The 14,387-nt window shown below is 42.8% G+C and overlaps 1 protein-coding gene across 1 annotated transcript; it reads left to right on the top strand.

The window, feature by feature from the left end:
* The first annotated feature begins 181 nt into the window (after positions 1–181).
* Positions 182–5,946, top strand: cd59a (CD59 molecule (CD59 blood group) a). Its single transcript, XM_085794516.1, has 5 exons — positions 182–239; positions 317–400; positions 3,351–3,452; positions 3,544–3,617; positions 5,354–5,946. The coding sequence occupies exons 2-5, from the start codon at positions 325–327 to the stop codon at positions 5,474–5,476; spliced, it is 375 nt and encodes a 124-aa protein (XP_085650642.1). The 5' UTR covers positions 182–239; positions 317–324; the 3' UTR covers positions 5,477–5,946.
* The last annotated feature ends 8,441 nt before the right edge of the window (positions 5,947–14,387 follow it).

A 14,387-nucleotide genomic window follows, 5' to 3' on the forward strand; every position in this document is an offset into this window, starting at 1 on the left:
ATAATAATAATACTACGAGGCCTCAGACTGACCGCAGTCCACCATCAGCTGTCACTCAGACAAAGACATCTCATTTAATGTGACATTAAAGTAAATAGAATGAAATCATAATAAAACAAACAGTGGATGAGGTCATGGTCAGTCCCCTCCCAGGGGGCGTGGCCTCTGGGCTCCCCTCGCCGACGGTCACAGTCGGTGCTCAGTCCGACCGCCGACCACAACAGAGTCACTGCTGCTGGGTGAGTGAAGGTCATGTGCTATGACGATGGCGTCTGATTGGCTCGATGTTTGTCTCACTGTCTCTGTGCTCCTGCAGACGAGTCCATGAGCTGCGCCGACGTGAAGATGAAACGCACCCTGGGGATCTGTCTGCTCGTCTGCTCTGCTCTGATTGGACTGGGTACGTTCACCTGTCTCTTTAAGTCTGAATCTGAATTAACCTTAAACACACACACTCAAATAGCCTACATTAATTAATAATAATAATTAATTAATTGATTTGTTTATTATTGGTCACATTTTGCATCACTGTTGACAACGTCTCCGTAAGGTTTTGGGACCGTCAGTGTCTCCATGGTGACATCTGTGGGGGCGGAGACTAAGGCCTGGACTACACGTATATGGATATTTTTTTAAGCGGATATTTTCGTCTTTGTTTAAAAAAAAAACCCTGTCCACACCACAGAAATATCTCTGTCCATACGAAGAGGCAAAACTGAAAACGATCGCCTCTGAAGCCTGAAATGCCACGCCTGGCCGGTGGTGGTGATCAGCAACATGTAAAATACCACAGGACGAAGGACGTTATGGATCTATAATACATCCATGAGAAGAAGCAGTCAAACGGCGGATTTAAACCGTGCAACTACTGTCATGCATGCGTGCTTCTCTCTCTCTCTCTCCCTCTCTCTCTCTCTCTCTCTCTCTCTGTGTGAACAACAATAATGGAGAGTGCTATGCGGACATGAATGAACGGCGAAAAATCTATTCGTGGTGGACGTAATTCATCACGAATAAATGAATGAATTGGAAACACTGCTAAAAGTGCAAAGCACATGTTGGCCATTGTTGTTAACAACCGTTTGCATGTGCGAACGGCTTGTCGCTAGGCGACAGCTCTGTTTAACATCGCTACACAGATCCACTCAATCGGATATTTTTTTATTTCTCCACTTTTTTATCCGTTTAAAAATATCTCAGTTTATGTGGGTGAATTCGCCGTGTTCGTGTGGTTGAGAGGCCCAAATGGACAAAAAAAATGTGCGTTTTGTAATATATCGTATTTGTGTTGTCCAGACCTAAAACTATCGAAGTCACAGTCAAATGTCTGACTTGAACCTGTAGCTGTGCAGCTGCTAATATAAGCTAAGTTAGCTTTTTCCCTGTGTGTCCAGGCTAAGCTATGCTAAGCTACCCTGCTGCTGCTGCAGTGTTTACATGTTTAAATGTCTGTTCACCTCGCACCTGGCTCATGATTCAGTCAAGTCTCTGACATTCATCACATCAATCTAAAGTTTGGACTCATGCTGCGTTCGAGACAAATCAGAACTCGGAAATGAATTGTGTGACGTCACAACTGGTTCTTTGAGAAGTCAGAGGAGTTTTTTTTTCTGTCTTTGCCAAGTGGGAGCTCTGACTTGAGGTGGCGTTCGATTGCACTTTTTCAAGTAAGAGGTCGGAAAGATCCAAGTTTCAACTTGTCTCGAATGCAGCATTACCTCTGCTAATGGTGCGTTCCAGGCAGGCTTTTTAACCCGTAAGTCACGACTTCAAGTCACCAGTTACGAGTTTGTAGCGTTCCAGGCAAGTTACGAGTTACGAACTGGGAACTGGGAGTAGATCGATCTAGCACGAGTTCACAGGTGGGAAGTTACGAGTTTGACTGTACGTTCTAACTGGTAACCATAGGAACAGGTCGGAAAAATACGAGTTACGGGTTGCCTGGAACGCACCATAACTGTCACTTTCGGCTGCTGTCGCTAAATGTCATTTACGGCTGCTAATTGTCGCTAACTGTCAATTACGGCAGCTCACTGTCACTAAATGTCGCTTACAGCTGCTAATTGTCGCTAACTGTCAATTACGGCAGCTCACTGTCACTAAATGTCGCTTACGGCTGCTAATTGTCGCTAACTGTCAATTACGGCTGCTGTCATTTATTGTCACTTGCGGCTGCTAACTGTCACTGTTACTAACACAAACTGTACTAACTGTCGCTAACTGTTACTTTCACTAACTGTCGCTAACTGTTTCTAACACAAACTGTCACTAACTGCTGCTAACTGTCACTAACTGTTACCAAGGGGGCAGTTGTCGGTCTGAGAAGTGAAGCTCACTTCCGCGTTCAAAAAACTGCAATCCCCTCGGATTCCTCTGGGGGCTGGTGTCAGAAGGGAGAATTCCCCATAGACCCCCATGTTAAAATCGCTGACTTTACATCCTCAATAAACATGTTAAAAGCCTGGTGTCAGAACGTTTTTTCGTCTCAATCGATAGTTTCTACCCCCGCACACACTCTGAGGGGGGTGAATTTTTTTTTTAACTCTATAGTTTTACTGTTATTAGGTTAAAATTCTGGCCAATCAGGGCGCGGAAACGTTGAGTGACAGGTCCGAGCAGCTCCGTGAACAGCTGCTTCGAGGCCAGTGGGCGGGATCTCGGCCGGCCAATCCAACATGGCGCTGTTCAGGCCGCCATATTTGAGTCACAAAAACGACTCCCCAAAACCAATGGGTGACGTCACGGACGCTACGTCCATTCTTTTTACAGTCTATGACTGTTACTAACTGCTGCTAAATGTCGCTAACTGACACAAACTGTACTGTCGCTAACTGTTACTAACTGTTGCTAACTGTTACTGTTGTTAACTGCTGCTAACTGTTGCTAACCGTCTTCTCTCCTTTTTGTGGTCACAGCTTCAGAGACGACAGCTGCTCCTCCACTAGAGGCGCTAACGTACAGGACAGAGGCTGAAAACCACAGTTTTATTAGAGTTAGTCCTGTAGCCTCGTAGTATGAGTAGTAGCCTAGTAGTACTACTGATGAGTAGCCTAATATTGATGACCAGTAGCCTATGAGCAGCAGGCGTCAGAGTAGTAGTGAGTAGCCTACTATTAGTAGTATTGATGAGTAATATTGATGACCAGTATGAGCAGTAGGCGTTAGTAAAGTATTGATGAGTAGCCTACTATCAGTATCAGTAGTATTGATGAGTAATATTCATGACCAGTATGAGCAGGCGTTAGTAAAGTCGTAGTATTGATGAGTAGCCTACTATCAGTATCAGTAGTAGTTGTAGTAGTATTGATGACCAGTATGAGCAGTAGGCTAATGAGTGTTTTGTGTTTCAGGTTCGGCCATCCGTTGTTACAGCTGTAAGGATTACACAGCCAGCTGCTCCAAACAGCGAGAGTGTAGCTATGACGACGCCTGTCTCACCCTCACTGAGAGAGGTGCTTTTTCCTGTTCACCTGTTCTTTAACCGTTACTGCCTTGTGATTGGCTGACTGGTCCAGATTCAGACAGACTGTGTTTGTCCCACAGGTGGCTACACCTACCGTCAGTGTCTCAAGTACTCTGACTGCGAGTACGGTCGCCTGGCCCAGATGTTCCCCCAGGTAACCACGGAGATGATGATTTATATTTTTATATTTAAAATGAATCATGTCAATCGTAACTGTATAGATATATATTTTTATATTTCAATGAATTCATGTTAATTCCAGCTATATAGATTATATATTTTTTACAGTTCAAAGAATCATGTCTAACCCCGTAACTATGTAAATGTACTTTTCCTGTTATCTATTGGTCCTCTGTCTTTTTGGACTTTTTATGTTAATTTGTTGTATTGTTTTGGGGACTACGGATGTAATTTAGCACATGTGCTAAATCCGGTGTATTTACAGTGGGTAGGGGAGAGCGGGGCACAACCTAACGGATTTTGTTTTGGGTAAATATCTACAGATATATTTGAGTTAGATAAATTTTTTTTTTTACACAAGCAACATATCCATCTCTACTACAAATGAGCACTGGAAGTTTGTTTCTAGAACTTACCATTCTTTTACAATTTCACGACAGATGGAGGAAGTGAAACGTTACAACCTACCCCAATGGTGGGGTAGGTTGTAACAGGGGGGGTGTTAGTTGTAACGCATGCTGGAAAGGTTTGTTTAAACAATTGGTTCAGTACAATTTTATCTGAAGACTGATTGTTTGTCCATCTATGATACTAATAGATACTCTGTAAGAAAAACATTGCTATTTTTAGAAAATAAAAGATGAAGAGCACTTTCAAAAAAGCATTAATATAATTGGAATTAATCAGGCTGTCATTAGAACAAAAAAACGCTCTCCAAAATGGAACATGAAATTATTATTTTAAGTTTAACTGATATAATGTATTTTAATAATAATAATAATGATAATATTAATATTAATAATAATAATGCTCACTCTCCCTTTTCTTTCTAGACCTCATTCGGGAGATTAATTGCTTTTATCAAGGGTGCAAACCTGTCACACACTGTTTTGTTTTTTATTTTTATTTAATTTTCATCTTAATTTTTATTTCTGTTTTGTGTAATTTATTTATTTATTTATTTATGTTATGATTGTGCTTGATCAGTTTTTTGACGAGGTGACAAAATCATGGAAGGAAAAAAAAATAGGCCAATATATATATTATTTTTTAATTATTAATAATTCAAATTATTATGGACACTAATGACCTATTTTGCATTTAAAACTGCTATTTTCGCCGAAAGGTTAAGTTTGCACCCCTGTTTTATGTCGAAGACTACATGAGGGGTCAGTTGTAACACAGTGTTACAACTAACCCCTCATGTAGTTTCCTTACTATTGCCTAGCTAGCACTGGCTACGAGCTAGCTACAAGCTTTAGCATGGTACCATTTTTTAGCTAAGAAAACGCTGAAAAAGATGATATAAGAATGGTTTTGGGGACTTGCACACATGCTTCAGCAACCAAAAAACTAGCGATATGGAAAAATATACTTTCATGGCGCTAAAACACACTTTCGCGCATAACTCTGTGAAATCGCAGCGGGATCTTCTGAATCTCCTCCACATAAAAGTGCTAACTAATACGGACCTGTGGCCAGAAGTTGGCGGAAGTTGACTTGTGCGTCTGGATAAAAAGTCCGTGTTTCAACTTGCCCCGCGTTAGGTTGTGCCCCGCGCTCCCCTACTCTAGCACTCATTGTCCATTAATATGCATTGTCCCGACCAAATAAACAAATAAAGTAAAGTAAAGAGCCCCGCCCCCTTTCAGCCACTCGCCACGACTCACCGCCAATCACTGATCAATTTCTACTGTCGATCACTTTCAGGTGTCGAGTTTCACCTTCAAGTGCTGCAACTCGGACCTGTGTAACTCCGCCCCCTCCTCCACAGCAAGCTCTGTGATTGGTCTGCTGGCCTCGGCGGTCGTCATGTGGTGGTGCGTTCACTGAACAGTCCAGTGGCGCCACCGAGTGTCTGTAAACACACGTCGTCAATAACAACCAACTCACTCACTCACCACCATCCTCCCTCTTTCTCTCTTCCCTCTCGCTCATTCTCTCTCTCTTTCGCCTTTCTCTCTTTCCTCTCGCTCTTTCTCTCTCTCCCTGTGATGTAATCAGATGTTTTTTTCTCGTCACTGTGATGGTTCAGGAACCTGAGGGGCGGAGCTTACATGATTCAACCTCACTGATTGGTCAAACACGCTCAGCACAGCTAGACATTTGTTTTGAAAACAGAATCCTGACATAACTTCCTGCCTGACCCCGTCTCCCATGATGCATCACAGCCATTGTGTGCGCTACCTGTTAACATCGAGCAGGTGAGAGGGGCGAGGCCACGCCCACAGGAGAAGCAGGCGTTTAAGAGTAAACAGGAAGTGATGAATGAGTGGGCGGAGTCAGACTGATCAGATGAGTTGGTTAACGAACTTCTCCAATAACAGAATCTCTGGTTCCAGTTTGAACACAGAACCAACCTGCTGCTGTTTAACTGACCTGAGACCAGCTTCACACCTCTGTCAACGACACAGACATCAATAAAGGTTTACAACAAGGAAACAGACTGGGCTGTGTTTGATTTGCTCACCTGAAGAAGTACGTCTCCAACAGAGAAACAATATACACAATATATATATCCTAATATATATAAGCGCCATAAACTGTATATAACAGTATAATTTATATATCCTAATATATAAACCTACCACCCCCCCTAGTGGGGACCTTTTTTATTTTATTTTACTTTATTTTTTAACTCCGCCTCCACCCCCCCTAGCGGGGACCTTTTTTATTTTATCTTATTTTATTTTTTAACCCCGCCACCCTCCCTAGTGGGGACCTTTTTTTTCTTTCTCATTAATTGTTTTTCTTTTTTCTTTTCATTCTTTTTTTTCATTTTAAGAAAAAATGACACAAATAATCAGGTGGCAGTAACATACAACAATTGTCACTTTTCATTCAGACAAACTAATGCGACTGTCACAGTTGTTAAGATTTCATCAATGAGACCAACATTAATCTCCTAGAAAGAATTTAACCAGCCAGTTACCAGACCGAGACGAACCTTTCAGGTTCAGATGGTGTCAGGTGTGTGTGGCAGCAACCAGGTGAAGCAGAGCTTGACCCCCTCCCTTCAGACAATAGCTACACGTTGCCGTTGGTTCCCTTAATGAACTGTAGCTCCCCAGTGTCGGCAGCGCTCATGCAGCCCCAAACCGCGACACTCCCACCACCATGCTTGACCGTAGACAAGACACACTTGTCCCTGTTCTCCTCACCTGGTTGCTGCCACACACACCTGACACTATCTGAACCAGATAGGTTTGTCTCGGTCTCATCAGACCACAGGACACGGTTCCAGTCCCAATCCACGTCCCCAGTCTGCCTGTCTTCAGCAGACTGTGTGGGCTCTCTTGTGCATCTTCTCTAGAAGAGGCTTCCTTCTGGGACGACAGCCATGCAGACCAACTGGATGCAGTGTGCAGCGTACGGTCTGAGCACTGACAGGCAGAGCCCCCACCCCTTCAACCTCTGTAAGATCATGGAACAATCTTCCAACTAATCTGAAACTTTGTACAGACTTCAATGTTTTCTCCTGGGAAGTCAAACAATGGATCCTAAGAAATCAGTCATGTCAGCATTAATCATGAGCCTAAATTATTTTTAACCGTGGCAAAGTGTGAAGTATTTTAATAACTGTATGTTTCTTTCTGATATGAAATATGTCTTGAGTGTTTGTGATGTGTGAGAGGGTGTATTATGCACATGTGTATGGATGTTTAGAACGCTATGTAAATTGATAATTCTTACCTTTCTATTATTCTTACTCACCTGCCCAGGGACTACGGATAGAAAGTAGCTAGTAAGCTAAATCTGCTACAAGGCATCTCTTCTCATTTCGAGACTAATGTTATTTTGTACATTGTCTCTGATACAAATAAACTTATTAAACTAAACTAAACTAAACTAAACTCTGCTGCAGAGGTTGGAGGGGTGGGCGGTCTGCCTGTCCCCTAACCCTACTGTGACGTACTGAAGCAGAGCAGACCCCCTCCCTTCAGAAACTGGGCCCAGGGCAGTGGTCCAACAAGACAACGACCCCAAACACACCTCCAAGACGACCGCTGCCTTGGTGACGACACTGAGGGTGAAGGTGAGGGACTGTCCAACATGTCTCCAGACCTAAACCCTACTGAGCATCTGTGGAGCATCCTCAGATGGAAGGAGGAGGAGCACCAGGTGTCTCACCTCCACCAGCTCCGTGATGTCATCATGGAGGAGTGGAGGAGGTTTCCATGGCAACCTGTGAAGCTCTAGTGAACTCCATGCCCAAGAGAGTTAAAGGTGTACAGAAATGTCCGTTTGTCCTGTTTGTCGCGCCGAGTTGTCACGAGCTGCAACACGAGTTTACCCGAGTAAGGAAAACGAATTTGATTGGTCGTTATCGAGCGGGCGGGATATTCAAAGCTTGGGGCGAGACCGAGCTCCGTGTGTGTGTGTGTGTGTCTCAGACGTTTGAATGACGGATGACAGATCCAATATCAGTGGCTGGTGAATCGTGTACAGGCTGATGTATAATCCGTGCGCCTGCATTATCCAATGCGAAAAAGAAAATACACACTTTCATCCTGGATTTACTCAAAAATAGAATTTTGCACAAAGTTTGGCCTACATCGTCTGATAGATGAGTTATTACACTAATTTTATGACCCAGAGTGGGCTTAAATTCAATTTTCTTTTCTGTACACCTTTAAGGCAGTGCTGGACAAAAATGGTCGTCACACAAAAAAATGTGGGCACAATTTGGACATTTCACTCCTATGACTCAAGTGCAGTTGAATTCGCAAGCAAAAGGTTTTAACTTGAAATCAAAGAGGATTTAAAAGCAAAATGGTCGTATGTTTTTACTGACTAACATTAGTTTTGATTGAAGTTGACTCTGAGTCTCTGTTTGGTTTGTGGACAAAACAAGGCATTTGAGGACGTCACCTGGTTCTATTGACCGAACAACTAATCGATTAATCATTTATATAATTGAGAGATTAATTGATAATGAAAATAATCGTTAGTTGCAGCTCTAGTGAAAAGTTAAACGACACTGGAACTTCGACCCATCAAACTCCTTCAGGACAAAACTGAAGCTCCAAAAACATTCTGAGAGAAGAGTGTGTGTGTGTGTGTGTGTGTGTGTGTGTGTGTGTGTGTGTGTGTTACCTTTGACCCTGGATGTTGATCTTCAAGTGGTTGTCCACAGGTTGTCCACATTACTCACGTATCCATGGTGATGGGGGTCCAGACATCTGATTGGCTGAGAGAAGAGCAGACGATCAGCTGTCTGTGTCTGTTCAATGTGATCAATAAATAACCAATAAAAGATCAATGAAAGCTGAAACTTCATTTAGACTTTTTTCAAATAATTAAAACAATGACTCATACACATTAGACTTATTGAGTTTAATTTAAAGGTATTAAAAGATCTTTTATTTAAATTTATTTAAACTATTTTTCATTTTATCAAGAGTAAACTGTTGTAGTAGTTATTATAAGTGTAATTATTAGTGCCACTGTTAGATTTCAATTGTTAAAGGAACATTACAACTGTTACATATTCCCCCCAGTAAGACAAAGGCTGTCCCGAGCCGTACGCGTCTGAGAAACAGGCCAGACTTAACATATAGTATATTATACATGAAAAGCAGCTTAGCTGTCAAAAACTAAACAAGGCAACAGTGTCGTTACTATGCAGGCAGCTGTCATACATGTCAGTACCAAGCAAAAGTAAAGTCCTCAATGACATATTGAAATGAAAAACACAACTCATTCTACTGTAGCAAATAGGCTACAATATTAAGTCCCATGCTATGATCATTATTAATTTATTTTTTTCCGATGAGAACAGTTTTAAACACACTGTTACCAGTCTGGTAGGCTGGATAGAGAACTCAAACCACCGTTACAGAACCCAGCAATACACATGAACCAGAACGTTCAGCTCAAGTTATATTAAGTCTGTCAGTGTGAGAGTTGGCTCAATCTAGATTAGTTACCATACTGTCCCTTTCTCTCTCTCCATTTTTATTTATGTATTCATTTACCCAGATAGCAAACGTTTTGGCTGTATTTTGGCATCCTTTTGGCATTTTTGGCTTTCTTTTGGCTTTGTGAAAGCAAATGTGGTATGATTTTGGTTAGCCTTAATAGACAAGATTGGTGCCAGCAATATATGGCTGAGTTATGGCATATCTGGTTAACCAAGACATTGGGCAAAGAGCGGGATAAAATAGAAGGGTGGTATGGCACGTTTATAGCAAGCCAGAAGATTGGGCAAAAGGCGGGATCAAGTAGAGGGGTGGTATGGCATGTTTATGGCAAGCCAGAAGATTGGGCAAAGGGCGGCAACGTCCGATGGTTTGTTTTGGCATGTGTTTGTATAGCCAAAGGATAGCCAAAAGACCAAGCAAACGGCGGGAATTTCAACACAGTTTCAACCGACGACAGCCCTCCTACTTCATTTTCTCAAGCTGATCAACACGGAGGTATGTTCATGATATATTTAAATTTAGTAAAATCTGATTTTCTATCATTGCCTTGTTTAAATAGCCGATAAGGTTTACGTTTTCTGCACAGTTACGTTAATGTTTCCTATTTTGATGGGAACAAAACTGCTGTGAGCTATGAGCTAACTCATAGCAAACAGGCACAGCCAGCTCATTCAATTTAACTACATCAATGATATCATGCACAGAGAACTTAATAGATATACACTGGCAGTGAGTAGCCTATATGAGATAGTTTAATGTAATTAATGTAATTGGTAGCTGACTAACCTTTGCACAGATAGCTAACTTAGCTAGCAACAATCAGTCATTCCTTTAGCCTACAGTGAATATCTGCTGAAAGCAACATAGCCTACCATTTAGCGTTGAAAGTATATCCACCAAAAAAGTATTGCTCATGTTGCTGTGCTTTTAGCAATAATCTAGTGAGCTGCCAGGCAGGAAAACACAAAGAAAACTCCAAACTTAAAGGTCCCATATTATGCTGTTTTTCAACTATTTCACATGGTTCTAAGTTGTCCAACCATATAGTAGGCTATTCCTAGTGTATTGTCCCCAAATCAATCTGCAGCTCTACGTCTCAGTAATCTAAAAGTGGCTCTCCAGAGCTCTGCAGAGAACAAGCCATTTCTGTGTCTGCACCTTGAAATGCAAATAAACCACGTCCACTCCACACCTGGCTGTCACGGGGAGAGGGTGTGGTTTTCACTACAGGTACATGTGCCAGTGTTGACATTGGGACAGGGGTCGGGCATTGATTTCCGAAAAAAAAAAAAAAAATTCTGAGACTGGCATCTTGTCTGAAAAAATGTAAATGTTCTTTCTTTTTTTTTTCTTTTTTCTTTTTTTACTGTGGCAGAAGGAGAAACATGGAGAGATTCCTACTACCATCAGAAAGTTCTGTGTGAAACTGTCAAATAAAAAAACCAAGTGAAACTGAGGAGCAGCACGAACTGTGCACTATATGGACTGATGAGAATATTGAGGTGGTTTTGCGCCGGGAGAGGAGACTTCCTCGTTCAGATGTCTCTCATTCCGTGATGAGGACCGCTGCACTGATGAGAAGCAGTATCATACCAATATTCTCTGATCCGCGATTTCATTTTTAATGACAGGCAGCCGTTTTTCAGTCAATGATTCAAAAGGATCATCTGGCGGCCGCGGTACCGACCGCTCCTCCCGTAGGCCTACCGCTTCATGTCAAATGACGGACGGGGAGAGAGAGACATCAGCTGCCTCTATGACAACGTGCACCTCTTTAAAAACATCGTCCCCGTCTTCGCCCGGACACTGAAGGACGTCGCTCTCAACCGAGACCAGTCCACCCCCCGCAGAAGGAGCAGCTCAGCCCACAGCCCCCCCAGACCGCCATCCAGACCACCCAGACCTCCAAGACCTCCCAGACCTTCCAGACCTTCCAGACCATCTCCACGTAGACCCCAGGGCAGCTATACGAGCCCCCTCACACCTACCCAGAGCCCCTCCTACCCCCAAGAGCCCCACCCCATCGCCATCACCAGGAGCCAGGCCCTGGCCCACTGAACTACAGGCAGGTGGTGAGGAGAGCAGCAGACCCCCCGCCTACCCTTCCAACCCCTGCCCCCACCCCTACCCCCCCCCACACAGCCAGCTGAGAGACATCCAACACATGCTGAGCCTGCTCTGCTCCCACCTGATGGGGATGGGCCAAGTACAGTAGACAATCATATATTATTATTTATTTATTTGTTCATTTTTAAACATTATTATATTATTAGATTGAAACGAATACCAAAAATGCATTAGAATTAATCTCTTCATTGGCAGTAGGATTGGGAGTTTATCTCATTTTAACACTGAATACTTTTATAGTGAATGAAATCTAAATCGTTTGTTATTTCATGTTGGAACATCCAGGGTCTGAGGTCCTCGGCTTTTGGCCTTAAGAGTAGGACCCCAGACTTTAATAGAGAAATAGAACAATCTGATATCATTGTGTTGCAGGAAACTTGGAATAGAGGAGACATGCCCACTGGTTGTGGTTTTTCCATCCACGAAACTTAAGAATGTAAGCCAAGGCAGAGATTCAGGGGGGATGTTGATCTGGTACAAGGCAAACCTCACTCATTCAATAGAGTTCATCAAAAAAGGAATTTTTTCAATTTGGTTCAAAATAAAAAAAGAGGCTGTCTCCACAGACAAAGACCTATTCCTGTGCACAGCCTATATCCCCCCATCAGAGTCCCCTTACTACAACGAAAACACCTTTACCATTCTGGAAGACGAAATCAACTACTACCAGACACAGGGAAACGTGCTGATCTGTGGTGACCTCAACGCCAGAACAGGCACAGAACCTGACTTAATAAATACACACGGGGACAAACACATACCTGGCCAGATCAACATCCCCCCTCCTCCACATCAGCACAGAAACAATTTAGACAAAACAGTCAACAGAAATGGGCATCAGCTGCTGCAGATGTGTCGCACGCTGGGTCTGTACATAGTCAACGGTCGGCTTCGAGGGGACTCCTTTGGTCTCTACACATACAGCTCTCCTCTTGGCAACAGCACAGTAGACTATAGTATTACAGACCTAGACCCCTCCTATCTAAGAGCATTCACCGTCAGCCCCCTAACGCCCCTATCAGATCACAGCAAAATCACCCTGTACATTAGGAAGAGCCCAACAGACCCCCAAGTAGCAGAGCCGAGCAGACTCAACCCCTCCAAACAGCCTTATAGGTGGACAAGTCATAGCAAAGATGACTACCAGAGAGCCATCGGGCACCCAACTATCCAAATGAAGTTGGACCATTTTCTCTCCACCTTATATCCCCACAACAAAGATGGCCTCAATCAGGCTGTTGGGGATATCAATGATATATTTGACAAAACAGCACTTCTGTCCAATCTGAGCAAACCTCATCATCACAGTTCAAACAAATCTACTCATGAAAAGTGGTTTGACTCTGACTGCAGGTGTCTGAGAAAAACACTCCGTAAATTATCCAATGAAAAACACCGGCAACCTGACAATCATGAGCTCCGCCTTCGCTATTGTGAATCATTGAAATTATACAGAAAAACACTAAGCACTAAAAAGAAGCAACACGAACAGCAACTCCTCGAAGAAATTGAAGAATCCATTGATTCAAATAATTTTTGGAAAAAATGGCATTCATTCAACAAATCACACAAAGAAGAATTGGCAATTCAAAATGGTGAAATTTGGAAAAAACACTTTGAAAATCTATACAGTACAATCACTCCGAATTCAGCCCAAAATAATCTGCTAAACAAATTAGAAACTCTTGAATCAGTGGTTAAAGACAACCAAAACCCATTAGATCATGAAATTAGTGAAGAGGAGCTACTGACCAAGATCCAGGCCCTGCAGCCAAGGAAGGCAAGTGGACCGGATCGCATCTTAAATGAAATGCTTCGGTTCGGCAGCCATAAAATCAAGACTGCCATACTGAAATTATTTAATATCATCTTGAACATCGGTCATTTTCCAGACACCTGGGGCCAAGGGATTATCACTCCAATCCATAAAAGTGGAGACAAGTACGAGCCCAACAACTACAGAGGCATATGTGTCAGCAGCAACCTGGGGAAGTTGTTCTGCAAAACTTCCTCAGTGAACATAATGTCCTGAGCAAGAGTCAGATTGGATTCACTCCACAACACAGAACCACTGACCACATCTACACCCTCCACACCCTCATCCAGAAACACGTCCACCACAACAAAAACAAAATCTTCTCTTGTTTTGTAGATTTCAAGAAAGCATTCGACTCAATTTGGCATCATGGTCTGTTTCTGAAACTACTAGAAAAAGGTATTGGGGGAAAAACCTATGATATAATCAAGACAATGTACATAAATAATCAATGCGCTGTAAAAATTGGAATCATGGAAACCGACTTCTTCCCCCAAAGTAGAGGGGTGAAGCAGGGCTGCAGTCTCAGCCCCACCCTCTTCAATATTTATATTGATGATTTGGCCAAATCCCTGGTAGAGTCAGACATCCCTGGTCTCACCCTCTCTGACACTGAAGTCAAGTGTCTACTCTTTGCAGATGATCTAATCCTGCTCGCTCCATCTAAGGAGGCTTTACAAAAGCAATTAGATCAAGGACAAAACCAGAGTCATGGTCTTCCAGAAACGACCCAAGTGTCAGAAAGACCAACACAGGTTCCTCCTGGACTCTACAGACATACAACACACACACAGCTACACATACCTCGGATTAAACATTACAGCCACAGGAAATTTCAATCTGGCCATTAACGATCTGCGAGACAAGGGCAGAAGAG

The sequence above is a fragment of the Trachurus japonicus genome, chromosome 2, assembly GCF_045865225.1.
Source record: "Trachurus japonicus isolate A0001 chromosome 2, Traja_1.0".
Lineage (NCBI taxonomy): Eukaryota > Metazoa > Chordata > Actinopteri > Carangiformes > Carangidae > Trachurus > Trachurus japonicus.

Excerpts from the sequence above, each read along its gene's own strand:
- cd59a (XM_085794516.1), top strand. The coding sequence starts at position 325 with ATGAGCTGCGCCGACGTGAAGATGAAACGCACCCTGGGGATCTGTCTG. Across the intron at positions 401-3,350 it reads CTCTGCTCTGATTGGACTGG|GTTCGGCCATCCGTTGTTAC; the intron begins GTACGTTCACCT and ends TTTGTGTTTCAG. Across the intron at positions 3,453-3,543 it reads TCTCACCCTCACTGAGAGAG|GTGGCTACACCTACCGTCAG; the intron begins GTGCTTTTTCCT and ends TTTGTCCCACAG.